A 16,864-nucleotide genomic window follows, 5' to 3' on the forward strand; every position below is an offset into this window, starting at 1 on the left:
AGTGGGAATAAAATCAGGTCAGCCTTTAAGATGCTAAAGAACTCCTGTTTATTTTTGCACCAACCCTTGTCTCCAGCAAAACTGAAGCCAGTGTTTGGGATTAACTTCAAACACACAAGTGGAGGATAGTCGTCTTTGAGGCAGGAAGGCCAACTGTCTTGCACAACCAAGCCTCACCCTGCCTTTGAGAACTCAGCTGCAGCCACCCTGCCCCTTCCACAGCTACAAGAGGTTGCGAAGAGTTGCTCCAGTGCAAAATCATCACACAGAACTCGAGAATCTTATCATTAGCACCATTTAATGGAAGTGACGCTGCCCCTTTCCCCTCCCTCCCTACAATGGCACCCACGCCCAAGGCATGAGCTGTAGAGGCAGCGCCAAAACAGAACAGTCAAATGGCAAGAGACAGCTTCAGAAACGCTACTGAAAAAGCCCTGCTGTGGAAATGCCGGACAGCAACCATTGATTTCTTTAGTGTGTAGAAAGCACAAAATTACACCCAGCAATATATGCATTTAATAACATAGCAACATACAGAGTTGGCACTTGGGACTCTCAATGTGCAAAGAAAAAGCTGGCCTTGGCATGGAGATGCAGCCTACCTTGCATGGCAGGATGCGGGGGGGGGCAGCATAGGTAAGTGTGTGTGGTCTAATACTTTCATATTTGAAGAGGTGAAACCCATCTCCTCTTGGCAGCCCTCAAAAGAAAGATGTAGGTAATCTGAAGTATACACAGGACTTTTCATCAGTTTTCATCCCACCTGACAAAGAATCCTGTTGTGTGAAAACTTACATATTCTACCACAACCTGAATTTGGACTGATATTGCCTTGCCTAGTTTGCACTCTGGCTTGGGGTGGGGGAAGAGACCCAGCAGCCACACAAAAGGCAGCTGCGAGAGAGGGGAGGGGGAGCAGTACAGCCACGATGCAGGCTCCCTTTTCACAGTTTTGGTTCACAGGAGGCCTGTGGCCCTTTCCCACAAGAGTTTCATCCCAGCCGATGACAGATGGGGCTTCTGGTGGAGGAAGTGGTGCAGCAAAAGTCAGATGAAGCCTCAGCTCATGCCCGGCTGCACCAGATGACAACCTCAAACCCACTATGTAAAGGAGGAGATTAAAAGTGGTGCATTCCGCTAGTTTCTGAAGAGACCAATGAGAAAGCCACACAGCCTTATGCCTAAATCCAGGATAGCAGTTTTTGGATGGCAGCAAGAGGAGGAATGCTGGGCCCTGGATTAGGGGGCAGCTGCTTCTGGTGAGATCCACAGAACTCCATGGGCTGGGAAATGGGGCAATCTGCCCCATTCACTGAAAGCTTCAGCGCTTATTTCCAGCCATGCAAGCAGCAGAGAGCGAGGCAGGGAGCAGCACAACTGCAAGGTGCCAAGAGAAGCCTGCAATGCCACACAGGGGCCAAAAACCAGGATGTTTAAGTGCTGTTCAAAATGTAACATTAAGGGAAGTATTCAGTTTTCTTAAAAGGCCAGGCAGAAGACAGAGGAGTTCAACCTTCCCTAGAGATTGCAAACACCAGGAATCGACTTCTGCGCAAAACATACAAGCAACTTGGGGTGGAGGAAAACCTTGGACTAGATGCCAAAGGGCAGTGACCAGAGCCCTGAATGAGAGGGGAGGGGTGAATAAAGCAAACAGGCTGGGCTTTGTTTAGTGCAAAGGCAGCCCTGGAAAGGAAGTGTTCCGTTGCAAAGGGGCTTCTGGAATGGTTGATGCCAGAAAGCAAACAACTGTGTTGTGCCCCCTCAACCTGCTGCTCCATCAAATACAGATGAGAAGAACAGCCCTCTCCAGTGGGGCAGGGGATGGAAGCTGTTCCAGACCTGCCTGCTGCCCCTGCCTTGCCCAGGGCTGAACAGTGCTGCCATCCCTGCAGTCCCTGGGCTGTTCAGAGCTGGGCTTGCATAAAGGAGGTTTGGGATTGTTGTTTTTATTCAAACTCTCTATCCTCCGGGCCAAAATGCAGCCAGATTTGTCTAGACAGTTTTGACACTTGCCTGTGCAAAGCTAGCTAAAGATCTCCAAGCAGATGTGTTGAAAGACCTGGCTGAGGACACAGGAGGGCACACCTGCCTGGTATAACTGCATGGCTCCCCCCCCTCCCCACCACCATAGGGCAAAGAGTAGCTCTAGGGAGGAAAAAGATTTGCATCGTAAAACAGTGCGGGGAGGGGGTGAGATCAATCCACCCGTGCCATTTGCATCTAATCTAGCTGAACCCTTACTGCTGTGATGACAAATGGAGTGAGGGGAGAAGAAGAGGAACATCTTACAAGGGGTGAGTGAAGTAGTCCTTTAAAAGGCGAGGGCTTGAAAACAGAGTTTGCCTGGCTGCAAACCAGAAAGCCCTGACTTCCAGCCCTTTTCAAGTGTTAAGTGCTATTTTTCCATCGAGGGGTCTCCACTGTATCTATCAAAGCGACTTCAACAACAGAGGCTCTGCTGAGAAAGCAACCCCAAGGTTGAAAGGTGTGGGTGGCTTTTGACTGTGCCAGCTGCGAGGATCTCCCCCCCCCCTTTCTGATTGCCAGGAGAACTTGCAGCCAGACAGCGATCTCTGGGCAGCGGAGCACCCAGGGGGTTAAAGAGAGGAGCTCAGCCTTCCAACATTGTTTCCAAGACAATGGAGAGGAAGAGGATGTTGAGGTGGAATTTCTGTGGCAGGGGCCCAGCACATTCTTTTGGTGGAGGGGGGGAGGGGAGAGACAAGCCTCATTAACTCCTTAAGCCCCACAGTGAACCCAGAATATCCCCAGTAAGGAGAAAGGTCAGCTTCTCCAGAAACACAGGGAAAAGAAGGAGGGGCCAACAAATGGGATTTGTACCCAAAAGGGTGGCTCATCTCTTGGGGTACATTAAAGCACAAGGGGCTAATGCAGACACAAGGCTGTGCCTGGCTGGCTCCTCCTGCATGGAGTCGCCCAACAGTTCCGAAAGCCTCTAACCAAAGGTCCCCATGCTCCATAACAGACATCTACTTCAAACCTAGAAAGAACTTTCTGGGATCCAGCCACACCCGCATGGCAGAGGAGGAGAGGGCAGGACCCAGGCTCACAGATGGCACAGCAATGAATACTACTTCTTGATAACGGTTTCATCTGAATGGTAAGGAAATGGCTTTGGTTCTGGGGCTGGGATTACCCACACCTCAGCTCAAGGGATCTGCGAAGCACAAGAGCCTCTCTTGATGTTGCGTGGAAAGTGTGGGCTCCAGCCCCCCTTCGAGCTCACAGACGTGCCCAGTCTTCACAGGATGGATGATTGTACACACAGTCTTTAAACTTTGCCCCTACATGGAAATAGGGGAAATGAGTAACCAGCTGAGAAGGCCTAAAATGCTACCCTGCCCTGGACTCTGATGGGAAAAATTGGCTCAGAGGAGCTGGAAGGGGGAAGAGGAGCTGGAGAGACTTTTCCTCCCCCTGAACTTAGGAGAGCCGCTTTGGATCACGGCACTACAAAAGGCCTTGCTGGACCCAATGGGAGAGAGAATCACAGGTTCTGCACATTGTTTAAATTCCACTTGGGTTAAATTCCACTCTGCCTGAACAGATCCCTTCAGGTGTGGAAAAACCCTCCTAGGCCAAAGGACTGGAGTCCTGGTTGCTACTGGCATTGTAAGTTGGGGGTGAATGGCTTCTATGTGAAAGCAATACAGGGTCAGTCACTATTCCTGCCACCTTACACAAATCCTTAATTCTTTTTTACAAAAACTGTTAGGTAGAAAAATAAATAGAACTGGAACAGGAGAAATGGAATGCTCGAAGTGTAGCAGACACATGAAACAAGGACAGGGTCTCCACAGCCAGGCTGTGATTCTACAATTGCTCACAGGATGCCTTTGTCCTCTGCTTGGCAAGGTGGATACCACTGGAGCTGAAGGCAGCTGGTTTTCCTGGTACAGCCTGCTACCTAGAGAAGACTGGGAAGGAGGTGGAGGAAGCTTGGACTGCCTCATCATCACTCCACTGTGGCTCCAGGAATCCCACCATCTTGTTCCTGAGCAGATGCAACAATCCATTCCAGTCACATGGTCTGTGTCTTAGCAAAGAGCACTTTGGTGAGCCCTTCCTCTTCTTGGCTATAGAAGAAGGTGATGCAGTTATTTGGCATGGCACAGTCTTTGGCAAAGAGGATTATCCTGAGAGTGAGAAGACAGCAGATGGCAAACGATCCATGACAGGCATGGCAACTGGCAACTCTCCAAGGGGGACTCTTTTGGCACGTGGGAGGCCCAGCTGTTCCTTCTGATAAAAACTCTCCTGGTGGCCGCAAAGCGAGGCTTGGCTAGCAGTCCTGGGGCACCCGGCGCAGGCTATCACGCAGGCAGCGGAGCTGCTCCTCGCCCAGCTTGATCTTGTCATCCAGCTGCCGCTGTTGGATGGCCAGCGCCGACATCATGCGCACAAAATGCTGGTAGTCCTGCAGCTGCTCACTGGGCAGGCAGCGCGACACACTGGCAAAGACCACACGCTCCCGCTGCGCAACGTGCTCCTGCAGCTCCTTGGCATCCTCTAGCTGGGCTGTCAGCTGTCGCTTCTTCTCCAGGAGGGCCAGCTTGTAGGGAGGGGAGGGGAGACAGAAGGGGGCACGTTAAGTTTCTGGATGGAGCAGGACCTTTTTTTGGCAGGAGACATGCAAGAACGCTCCCTCCCTTGCAGTAGCCAGAGGTAAAAGTAAGGGGCTGTCTGAGGAGCCAAAGAGTAGGATTCTAGGCAGGGCACCAAACACTCAAGCCCTGCCTCCCCACTCATGGCATCAGGTATTTCAGCCCAGCTCTTCCCTGCTAAACACTGGCAGATGGTTCCTGGACTCGTCTGCCCTGGGTCACTGGGTAACCCAAGTTCTGCATCAGAACAGCAGAGTGCTGAAGCCCGCCATGCGTAATCCAAAGATTATAAATACATTTGTATAATCATTCATTCTGGTTTTGTTCTGAAGCATAGGAGGTCAGGATAAAGAGACCATCGGAAAAAGAGACCAGCTGGCTAACAGGATGCTTTTCCATACAAGGGGTACAGCGGGCAGGTGTTTTTCTCTTGGCTTTGCAAGCGGCCATGGAAACACTGCCAACTCCCATAATTGCAGTCTCCCTACCCAACACATACCTTTTCGTCCTCTGGGGCATCATTGTCCAGGTTGCCTAGGGCATTCTCTACCCTGGCCAGTCGCCCCGAGAGCGAAAGGAGCAGGTTGACCACTTTGTCCAGGTCTCCGATGAACAGGCGGAACTTCTCGAATTCGTGAGGCTTGCAGACTCCCTTGACATGACTTTCCACTTCTTTGCCCAGGACTAAATTGGCACTGATGTCATCCTGCAAGCCTCGCTGTGCCTCCTGCAGCACCACCAGCTTCCGACTGATGCTTTCGATCAGCTGAACCTGGTCACAGACAGGGTGCCATCAGAAGCGGGTTGGGGCAGCATCAAGGAGTAAAAACATGTTTTGAACTTGTTTTAGCCATTCGTTACAAACCAAGTTAACCTGAGAGCTGAAGTTTTTGTTAATTGCTTGGGATCTCTAACCATGTGTTCTCAGTACTCTCTCTCCAAAGGACATGGCCCATGTTTTTCTGGGGACGGCAGAGAATGGCGATCGAGTGTTTTCAAACCAATCTGAATGTGCAGGCACACTGGCCCTTAATATCTCAGCCAGATCTAGGGCTATCTTTTAATTGGATACATTTATTGGTAGAAAACTGAAGGAGCGAATCAAGCTTTGGAGACAGACAGGGCTCTTCTTCGGCTGAGATGAAACATCAGATCAGACTTGGAGGCTGGAGACTATTTGTGTAGCTATTAATATTTTAAAGACCGAAATCTGAAAAGCGGGAGGTGAAATTTAGGCAGGGGATACAAACTCTTGTTGAGTTCTCTTCGAGACTTAAAGATCTGCTCTATCCTCTTCCCATCTAAAAAGCTCTTATCAGTGTAACACCAGTTAGCATCCTCTGCCTTCCCTTGCTCTCACCCCTCATGCACAAGGTCAACAAATCAAATGCTCTGGTCTTCAGAGTTAGTCAGACCCCTTAAGGATCCCCCCAAGAGGGACAGATGTGGGCATTTCACACCCAGCCAAGATGCCAAGCAACAGGAGCTGCAAAACAACTGCCAGGGAGCAAAAGGACATTAGCAACACCAATAGGAGAAAAAGGGAGCCAAGAGGATTCAAATCCACCCGCCTAACTCCAGCAAGATTTAAAGCAAGTTTTTCATGCGCTAGAGAACCCAACCTCCCTCTTCACCCCGAGCAAATACACTTCTGCTTGGCTGGGCAAGGCCCACACCAAAGGGTTGCAAGTACGGAGGTCACTGCAGGAAAGGCACAGAAGCCAACATTCCAAGAGTGCCCAACTGGCTGCAACAAGATAGGCTTCAAAGTGTGTGCAGCAAAGCTGGGATACATCCCAGGAGCTGGCTTGGGAGAGGAGGGACAGAGAGCAGACCCTCCAGAGACCTGCATGCATTTTGTTTCCCATGTGACTAGCAGGAGTGGAGTACACTGTGGGATGACTGTGCATGTTAAGAGATTTTCATGGCGCACAGTCCTAGCGATGAGGCCCTAGGCCAGCCAAGTTAGGGGCTGCCTTCTCGCCTGGACTCTACTGGGGGCTTCTCCCTCCAAACCCACTGGGACAGCAGGAGCTAATAATCTTTATTTTTTAACTTCATTTGTACCCTGGCCTTTCTCCTTTCTGTTTTTTTCCTTACCACAGCCCTGTGAGGTAGGTTAAGCTGAGAGGGTGTGACTGACCCAAAGTCACCCCAGCCAGCTTCCACGGCAGAGCAGGGAATCAAACCTGAGTGGTCCAGATCCCAGTCTTCCACTGTAGCCACCACCCCACACTTGCTCTCAGGGTGGATCTTTGACAGACAACTTGCTCTTAGGATGAGGAAGGCCTCTCACCTTCTTCCGGGCCAGATCGTGGTCCGGCTCCTCTTCCTCTGCACTGGCTCCCGACAGCTCTTTCATTTTGTTGAGCAGCTCGGCCTTTCCAGACGACAGGTTGTAATAGGCTGAGCAGGAGGTGCCCCCTGAGGTTGGGGAGGCAGGCTGAACTGGATGCCTGCACCAGAAACAGCATAATGGAAACTCAGCTTCACAGGAGCCCAAGGAACCAGATGATCCAAGCTCCAGGAAAGGGAGCTGAGGGTGGTATAAGGGTGGACAACGGCTTGTTTTTATGGGACAACATCAGGGAACCCTAGGCCCATATTTTTTAATTCCTGGGCCCTTCTGTCCCAGAAGAGGGAACACTGATACTGGGCCCCAGGGGACTCAAAGCAGCTGCACAGGTAGGTCTTGGCTTCCTGCTTTTCCCCAGCAACCTGTTCCTTCCAACAGAACTGGTGCTTCCATTTGCAAATCTTGGCATACTGAATAGTTCCTACCTCTCGGGAAATCCAGTGCCAGCCACCTGTGCTTGCCAGTCTTGCCCCTTCCACATGTTGTCCTCGCTTGGGGAGAAGAGGTCATTCATCACCTCGGCTGCTGTCACCAGACCTGAGGCTGGATTCAGCACAGCAGCCAGAGAGCGGTCCCTGCCCACCACATCTCTCATCAGCTCCTCCGAATTCAGGCGGAAGGGTGGCCCTGGGCTTGCCGTGCCCAGGTGGCAGTTCTCTTCTCCAGCAGCCTCTTGCGCAGACTCATATTCCTTGGATCCTGTGGGAAGGGACACAGTGCAAGTCAGTGGGCAGGTCACCAGGGCACTGACATTCCCCAGACAAAAGAGGACTCACGCAGATTGGAGGGGCTAGCCCGTGGCTGCTCTGGGCCTCTGCTAGGCACTGCATTCTGCTCCTTATCCCACAAGGGCTCTGTTTTGGCTTCCTCTGCCAGGGAACTTGCAGGCCTTTAACACAGAACCAAGCAGGCCCCAGTTAGAAACCGACCAACCACATTGCATCTTCACAAGTAGAGGAAATTCCAGGCTTCTCCTCTCTCATTTTTAAACTTCCAATCAGAAACTTTTGCTGTAGGTACAGTGTATAGTTCTAGCTGAAACTTCTCAAAAAGGGGCACAGCCTGCCTCTTTCAAGATATGCAATAACTCAATATGTAAGGACACTTGGCCTTGTTTTTCCCATCACTGTCCAGCTAGTTGCTCCTGCTGTCCTTTCCCCACCCATCCCTGGAGTTCGAGCAATAGGACATAAAGTCCTTGGCACTTGCCTGGAGGAGTCGCTCTCTCCACTCAAGTCTGGGGTTGGCCACTCTGGAGTCCCACGTGGGGAGCCATGGCAGTAGTAGTGCAGGTGGCCACGGTCCACTGGCGAGGGGGATCCCCGAGGCCTGGGGTGGGGCTCCTGGGCTGCATCACTCCAGACCTGCTCCAGGGGCAGGCTCTGAGACCGCTGCCTGGCCATGTCGTCTGTGCTGCAAGAGTCTTCTGGGACTGCTGACAGGCCAGTCTCAGTGGGAAGCAGCTGGTGGTGGGAGGCTCGACGGGGGCGGTACTTCTCCCACTTTGGGGGTGGGGGGCGTGGAGGGGGCGGGCCCTTCTTTTTGGCTGCTCGAGGCAACTCCTCCAACTTGGCCAACGAGGCCTCTTGCCTCTCTCTTCTGGAAGCGCTGCCCGACTCTCCACAAAGATGGCTTTCGGAATACGCCCTTTCACGGAGTGGATGCTTGCGTAGTTCAGAGGCACCCTCCTCATAGGTTGGGCTCCCCTCCATTTGGCTAGGCCTCTCGCAGTCCCAAGAGAGGCTGTGAGTGGACAAAGCCCGGCAGAAAGGAGCCCACTCTGGGTCATTTTCTGAGCGTGGCCAGAAAGGGCTGGCCCTCAAAAAGCCCATCTTCTGTTGCGCCAGCTCACTGGAAGAAAGATAGGAACACAGATGATGGGGCAGCTGCACTGGGGCTTTCCAGCCAAGGCACCTGACCTAAAGTCTCAGGTGCTGTACAAAGCATATGGCGAAGGACCTCCCCCTCCCCCTCCCCAAAGTCTGACTTCAGCTAGAGAACTCCCCAATTAGCTCAATTCATGTCGGCAAAGACCCCACCTACCATAATCCAAAGCCATCTCTGTAAAGGACACCAGCTCATTACCTGCAGCCAGGAGCTAAGCGAGACTCACTCGCCCTGCAATGCGATCACTGTCCCTCCAAGAAGAATTAATGGCTGTAGCAGACCTCTGGTCACAAGGCCAGCTGAGCAAAACAGCACAACTACAAAGGGACAGTTGTCAACCCACAGCAGCAGCATCGCAATAATGTCTGGCAAGAGCAATGAGGGGGAATAAACTTCTGAATGTCTGCTGGTGGGGGTGGGGCGGTGCACTTGCTCTGCCCCGTGCAGGAATCACAGGATCCTAAAGTACAGCCTCACTGGCAGATGCTCTGACCTTCTGCCCATTGGGATCTCTTGCATGCATTAAGACAAAGTGTGGCTCTATCACTCAGGACCCCCCCCCCATCTTTTGTAACGCTCCTCTTCCTCCTTCACGGTTTATACCAAACCATGGGAAATGCCTTCTGCGTCAATAAGAGGCTCCGCAAATGGCTTTTCCACTGCCCTACAGACGAGAGAGACAGAGAGCTTGTGCATCATTCCAGTCTGGCTGGGATCATTCCAGTCACACATTATGTTCCCACTCCAGCAGTAGTTTGTGGGTGGCTCGAGGCATCCGAAGAACGGTCTTCATTGGCCTCAGCTTGTGAGAACACTGAGGTCTGAAGCACCAGCAGCCACAAAGAAGCACTACTTAGCCACAACCTGAGCTGCACCCCGACCCTCCTGCCAGCACCACTACAGCAAACACAAAGCTCAGCGGGAGTGGGAAGGAACCCTTTTACTATCCCATGGCCTGCAAGAATCCCCTCTGTGGGCTGCTGGTGCCCAAAGCCTCCTGCCGACCACGTGGTATAGCGGCCAGTGCGGAAAAGCGCTCAGCTGTGTTGCTGGTGAATTCAGCAGGCAGGAGTCCTCTCTCCCCACAAAGCAGCCTGCAGGCATTTGTGGCAGGTAAGGTGCCTAAGGGCCGGAGGTCAAGCATTTCCTGCCCTGCTCCTTCTCACTGCTTACCTCATTGACTGGCTGCTTTTTCTATTTATTGCTGGAGGCTCCCATTCATCCACTGGAAATTCCTGAAAAGAAGAAACCAAGAGGGAGGGGATGGAACAGGCCACGCCAGCCCTCTCACAGGCTGCCTTTCAGCCTGGCCAATGGAGATGGAGCTGGGCAGCCCAGGACAGGCAACTCTGTCCTTCCTTGTAAAGAATGCAGCTTTGTTATTGGCCTGACTGCTTTTCCACATCTGATAGAACTGGGGCTTGGCTGGCCACAGCTGGGAAGCAGGGGGCTACAGCTGTATCCCTCCCCCTTCCAACTCCGGGGCAAACCTCCCCATATAAAAGGGTCCATCTGGTCCACATCCAAAACTGAATCGAAGCCAGATACCCAGGAAGCTCATAAACCACACACGGTTGGCGGGAAAAAGCTCTCTGTCCCCTTTAGAAATATCCTGTTCCCAGCCACAGATCCCATCCTCCATCAGATCCATCTGTCTCCTTTCCACAGGGCTAGCCCAACAGCACCCATTTGTTCTGGCCACAGCTGTCTCCCAGCTCTGCCACAAACGGAGCCAACACCACAACCAGAATGACAACCTTCTTACCGGTGAGTAGGTCTTCCTGACTTGCCAAGGACCCCCTTCCTCCAAGAGCTTGTGCTGAGCTGGGCAGCAGCAGTCACTGCGGCGGGCCCAGGGGTGAGGATGGCAGTGGTGGGTACAGTGGCTGGATGGCACCGGAACACTCCTCTGAAGCAAAGTGGGGCACCTCTCCCCACAGCAGTACACACAGGCTTCTCGGGTCGCACAAGCACAGGGAAGGGACCGCCAACACTCACAGTCCCTGTGGCGGGCCATTGGCTTGTAAAACCCGGTCATGTCTGGTTGGAAATCCGGGTAGATGAGAGGCGAGGATGGAGGGCCATAGGAATGGTCCATAGAGTGCCGGCGCTGGTCCCTGTGCTCTGAACTCACTGGCTGGAAAGTGTTTTGTTCCACCCCTCTGGGATGCCAACCTCCAGGCCTGCCATGGCGGGAGGCCACATGTGCTGAGGCTGGTGCCTTACTCGTCTCTTCGAAGAACTTCCGCCTGTCAGCAAAAGGCAGAAGGCCGGATTCCTCCAAAAGCCGCGATGGCGAGCCTGGCTCAGCTGCCTGGGGGCTCTGAGAGTGTGGCTGCAATTTGTGCTCCGGAGACCACCGCCAGCGACCTCTTCCCCCAGATAGCAACGGCAGAGCTGCCTGGGGTTTCTCGGGCTCGGGCAATGGGGCCTTCCATTTGGGCTCTGGATGCCCCCTGCTGGGGCTCTGGGGAGCAGCCTCTCCCTGCAACACACTCAGCTCAGAGCCCCAGCGCTTAGGGCCGACTGTTCTGTGCGGCCTCCTCTCCGCTAGGAGGGCTGCAGGAGCAGGGGCAGAGGGAGGTGGGGGAGGAGAGAGGGCAGGAGCGGGGCTGTCTGGGGGCTCCTCCATCTCTTGCACCGTTTCCTCCCCGCACAGGAGCACGGCAGAGCCTTTGGCCTTCTGGAGCTGGGCCTTGCGCCACTGGATCTCATTGCGCAAGTTGGTAGCAAAACGGTCGCTACGCCGGCGCATTTGTGCTGAGCGGTGCTGAGCTGAGCCTCCCTTCCTTGTGGTGGGCTGGCTCCCTTCGCCGACTTGTCCCCCTTCAGTCAAAGTATCCGTACTGGGCACTGCCCTGGGGCCTGGGCCAGCATCACCAGAAGGCGGCACGGGCAGGGAAGAGGTCAGCTCAAGTGAAGTGCTCCTGGGCCTCTCTAGAACTGTGGGGCAACTCTTGGGAGACCAAGATCCTTCCCCTGGCACCGGACAAAGACCCAGCTCTTGTGCTTGACCAGGAGAGCTCTGGCAGCCATGGCCCTGAGTCCGCCGCGACTCCCGGGCTCCGGGACTTTTGCTGTCTGCATGGAGTGGTGAAACGGTCCAGTGGGGCCCCTCCTGGCTATGGGACACATTCAGAGCCTGCAACTGGGCAGCCAGCAGTCGCTCCGGGGCACTGTGCCGGTGAGCCAGCTGTCCTGACCAACAGTCCTTCCAAGACGAGGGACAGATGTTAGGGCTGCCCAGCTCAGCCTGGCTGTCTGCACATTGGGCAGCCTCTTCCGGAGAGGGAACGCCACCCTCCTCATTCAAGAGCGATTCCATGCTCTGTGCTCCCCTCTCCAGGGGTAGGCTTCTGTCTGCGTGGGAGCTCAGCAGATAGTACTGGTCAGTGGGCAGAGATTCTTTGGTGGGGTTGGCAGAGGCCGACTGCCCGCTGGTCCCTTGAGGGTCCCTGGCACGCACACAGAGAGAAGTGTCCGAGGTCCACCTGCCCTTGGGGTGCAGAGACTCCACCTGGGGCAAGGCCCCCCGTGCCTCCGTGCTGGCTGACGAGGGGTTACAAGCGCGCAGGCTGTCCTGCCTTACAGGGGGCTGGGGAGGGGCAAAGGCTTTGGTGGAGCTGGGAAAGTGACTTTCCTGAGTGCAGGAGGCTGGCCTTGTGCCAGGATTGAGCTGGCTGGCCAGGGAAGGCAGGCTTGCTGCCCCTGATGCCTCGCTACCTTCACTGCTCGTCTGCAGGTAGCGGGGGTCTGGCAACTGGCCTTGCTGGATGTATTCAGCAGAGCTGCTCTCCTCGGGTCTCAAAGCAGAGTCAGAGGTGTTGGAACTGGCTGAGAAAGAGCTGTAGGCAGAGTCGCGCTTGTTCTGGTACATGGCCTGGTCGATGGGGGAGAGGCTGCCCTCGTAGTAAGTCTGGCCTGGCTGGTCCAGACTCTCCATGCTCCCGAGGGAGCTGCTCTGGTCGGTGCTGCAGTGGCGTGACAGTGGGTTCCACGGCAAGGGCAGGTCGCTGCAGGGGAAGGAGGAAAGGAGACCCAAGGTTAGAAACACTCAACTCACATGGGCTTCCTTAGGCCATTTTGCAATCTAGCTCACTACCTTCTTTCCCCTACGCATCAGGATACAGCTCAGCGACAGAGCCTATGTTTAACATCTCCATTTAAAAGGACGTTTTGGGGAAAGGCCCTGGGGACTGTGAACCAGAATGGCTCAGTGGTCTTCCTGTTCCACTGTGCCACTCCTGGCTGCGCCTTCCTCCTCACCTTCAACCAGGCTCTTGCTGCAGTTTTCCCCACGTCCCCGCCGAGAGAGCATTCAGATTGGTTTCTCTTTTCTGGGAACGGCAGTAGGCAATGCCGGCACCCAGCGATGGGGAGGCACGCAGCAGGCAAACAGCCAAACCGCCCAATGTAGAGGATGGTCCCAAGTGCCAGGAGGGAGCAACACATTGTTTCTATGTCCCACAGAGACACAGACTGAACAGCTTTCCATTAAACAAATGGGCACATGGGCCACAGAGCGGTGTTTCCGCTGGGATGACACCGTAGCCTCACATAAGCAAGTGATGACGGGCCTTGGGTGCTCCCCAATCGCTCCCTCCTGCACTGCCAGGTGCCAAATTATTAAGACATTCTATCTCTAACCCTCCTTTCTACCATCATGGAATTTCATGGGTGCATATGGGGATTCCCTGGGGATCTTCCATCCAGGCACCGACTGCACCCAGACCTATTTACACCAGCAAGATGGGTGCGTGAGCCTCTATCACTGACATCTTCACCGTTAGCCTTGGAGCCCAAGAAAATCCTCCCAGATTTTACTATCATGTCACCTTAGTGTTTGATTTCATGATTCATGTTTGGTGGCCTGCAATAGCGTTTCACATCACAATGCCCCCTGCTAGGACACTGGGAGTGGATGACCTCCTCCACCTACAGCAGTGGGAATTCACCCTGCAACGGCTGGCTGCTAGAAGCTGAAGCAGCACATGGGGTAGAGAGTGCGAGTGATGCAGGAGCACTTTAGTCATAGGAGACCTTGGACCGATGATGAAGAAGGAGCAGCCAAAGAGAACGGCTACAGCAGTTCTGGCCAGAAAGCAAGGAGGCCCACCAATCCTAACAGAGCAATCCAGTCTGCTCGGTTTACTTCAAGGAGTTAACTAGCCCTTCCAAAGGACTCCCTCCCCAGACTCTTGTAACTGCATAATGCATCCCACTAGTTCTAGCTGTATCCAGATGCTCCTCCCGAGCCACACATAATGCTTCTTCAAGGCCCTGGATCAGCATTGCCAACAATTTCTTTAATGACGGCTACTTCTGAGTAAAGAAAAAAAAAACAATCCCCAGCGACTTGCTCCTACTGCCTGAGTCTTACCAGGTTTTGTTCTGTTCTAGAAATGGAACACAGACAAGGAAGAGTACCAGAAAGGAAGCTACAGCTAAGCAGCATGGAGAGAAATCCTATGAAATTAAAGCTTTTTTAATATAAAAGCCCAGAGCAAATCTTTTCATTTCAGGATCTTTTGCACAAGCTACACTGCAGCAGCTGGCAAGCTACTGGGAGCTCGTGAGCGACCTGCTGGAGACTCCTGCCTGGTATCATGCTTGCCTAAGGCCCACGTCCCACCTGCTCCCTAGAAAGCATCATTTTTTTGCACCTTGCGGGAGGACTCCAACTGTCCAGCTTTCAAGGTATCTTTTCCCCAAGTGCCCATTGTTGAGGAGGCGTCTGTCTCCTTGCAGAATCCAGGCAGGAAGGAGAAATTCCAAGCGCCTCAAAAGCCTTTTCAGGTCAGGGAAGTGCGCAGAGCATGCCTGCCACACCCTCCAACCAGACAGAATTGGCAGCTCATGCTCTTTTCACTTGGGCAACAGATCTGGAATTCATTACCTCCTTTTCTGGCAGCCGGAGCAGCTCCCAAGCCACCTCCCTTCCTGACGGGAGATGAGAGAAAGCTCAACCCCAAACAAGCAGCTACCAAGGGGAGCCAGCTCAAGCCCATGCCCCACACCCAGCTCACAGAGCAGGGACGGTTTTGCCCCAGGCCAGCCAGAGCTCTGAGAAGGAATGGCGCAAGCCAACCCTGCAGAAACTCCCAGGCTAGACCCATCTGTGTTGTGGGGCAGCCCTAAGCAGAGCAGTCGAGTCCACGCCCTGCTCCTTGTTCCCAGACAAGGGCAAGGCTTCACAGGAACTGGCAAATGAGTGCAAGGAAGGGTTAGGCAGCTCCCCCCCCCCCCGCAAGCTAGGAAATCCAGCCCTGAAGCTAATCGGCAACACAATTCAACCTGTGGCCCTTCAGCTGGCTCTGGCCTGCAGTAGAATCCACTAAAAAACAAAAACACAAAGCCCCCCAAGATAGCAAGGGGGACAAAGCCAAAGGAAGAATGGCCCAGATGCTCTGGCCAGCATTCAAATGAAAGAGCACTCACAGGGGGAGTTCAGTACCAGCCAGGAGCTATTCTGGCCACCGAGGAAATCAGGGGCCAAACCGTGTGAGCCTCTGGGTGCTGATCAATCCTCCCACACATTAACATAACCCACCCGCTCCCCTCCAGTCCCTCTTCACTGGCCACTCACCTGGTGTCACATCCCGAGTGCCAGGAGAGGCTGAAGGCATCCGCAGGGAAGTGCATGGTGGCGGTCTCAGTCCGGACCTCGGACAGCTTGGCCAGGTGCCATGAGTGAGGCCTGATGACGGGCACGTTCCTCCTGTCCAGTGGCAAGAACGGGAAGGACATTACTGGGAGGAAGGTGCCCTAAGACTCTTACACTCTCACACACAAACCGGGGAAGACTAATACGGAGCTAAGGGAAGGTAGTGCTCAAGCCTAACTGGGACTCTCTTGCTCCCCCCTCCCCTGCCGCATACTGTGCCCCTGGAAGGGACTGGCACAGTGCCCTGCAACCAGTGCTGGCGCTCTTCCACTCCTTTTCCCACCCAAGCACTCCTTCCGCCTCATTCCCAGCCTGCAGCACTTGCCCCTTCGGCCCTGAGTGCTGCCGCCAGAGATGTTCCCTCTCCCTATAGAACCCGGCCTGCACATTCACTGCTGATCCACTTGCAGAAACGGCTTGAGGAGTCTTGCTTCATGCAACAGCATGTTGCCTTCAAAGCCCATGAAGTTGTTACTCTCTTGGTTGCAGATGAAAGCCCAAGAAAAATCTCTTTCGTATCTCAGAAGCCAAGATAAAAAGCCCCTCCCCCCAAAAAAGCATTTTTACAAAAACGTTTGTTGTTTTTCTAAGACTCCGGTTGGATAAAATAGCGTGCCACGCTGCAACTCTCAACCGAGGGACAGCTGCGATCGGAACATTCAGAATATGAATTTTCACTTAAAAGCAGCTGTGGGCAGGAGGGGTTGATAATATGCTCAGCATGCGGATTTCCAAGACATAAGCTTTTGAGAGCCAGACCAACATGGCGACCCACCTGAAACTATGCTCAGCAAGTGGAAGGAAGCGTTTGCGGTAATGATGAGAAATTCAGCGAGTCTGAGGAAGATACGCTCTCGAGAGATGATAGTAAGATGCCCTTAGCCAAACAAGGAAGCAGCCCCCCGGCTGAGCAAGAATACTCCAGTGCTGCTGTATGGGGCTTGGATAGGAGGGCTGGCTAAAGCCATAGGACTGGAGGGGATCCCCCAAAAGGCCGCCTAGCCAGTCCAGCTATCTGCTATAGCCACACTTACTCACCTGCACTGCCACAAGTCATCAGCCCATCCATAGCCAGACCACTATGTGCCACCCCACACTGGTGTCTTACAAAAGGCCACCTGCTGAACTTACACCAGAGCTGAGATCTGAACCATGCTCACAGCTTGTGCTGTTAACTTCAATGCTATAAAGCACCAAGGGAACAACACAGAGTAGACACTGGCCTGGCCTCCCCAAACAGAGTGCTGAGAAAAACGTCCCAGGCACGGAGAGTTTCCTGCAGCCCATTTGTGGATCACAGTAGGGTAGACACAGCATCCCCTTCTCCTC

The 16,864-nt window shown here is 53.7% G+C and overlaps 1 protein-coding gene across 2 annotated transcripts in view; it reads right to left on the reverse strand.

Annotated features, from left to right (window-relative positions):
- Positions 1-279: 279 nt before the first annotated feature.
- The window catches only part of SHROOM4 (shroom family member 4), a 33,220-nt gene continuing 16,635 nt past the window's right edge, over positions 280-16,864 (reverse strand). For both annotated transcript variants that reach the window (XM_054996080.1, XM_054996081.1), the window contains 9 exons: positions 15,458-15,589; positions 10,637-12,884; positions 10,045-10,106; positions 8,194-8,835; positions 7,761-7,873; positions 7,410-7,683; positions 6,925-7,084; positions 5,128-5,400; positions 280-4,576 (listed from right to left, as the gene is read on the reverse strand). In XM_054996080.1, coding sequence (XP_054852055.1) covers positions 4,307-4,576; positions 5,128-5,400; positions 6,925-7,084; positions 7,410-7,683; positions 7,761-7,873; positions 8,194-8,835; positions 10,045-10,106; positions 10,637-12,884; positions 15,458-15,589 — 4,174 coding nt within the window. In that variant the 3' untranslated portion in view covers positions 280-4,306. The remainder of the gene's footprint in view (positions 4,577-5,127; positions 5,401-6,924; positions 7,085-7,409; positions 7,684-7,760; positions 7,874-8,193; positions 8,836-10,044; positions 10,107-10,636; positions 12,885-15,457; positions 15,590-16,864) is intronic.

This window comes from Eublepharis macularius, chromosome 13, assembly GCF_028583425.1.
Source record: "Eublepharis macularius isolate TG4126 chromosome 13, MPM_Emac_v1.0, whole genome shotgun sequence".
NCBI classification, from domain to species: domain Eukaryota; kingdom Metazoa; phylum Chordata; class Lepidosauria; order Squamata; family Eublepharidae; genus Eublepharis; species Eublepharis macularius.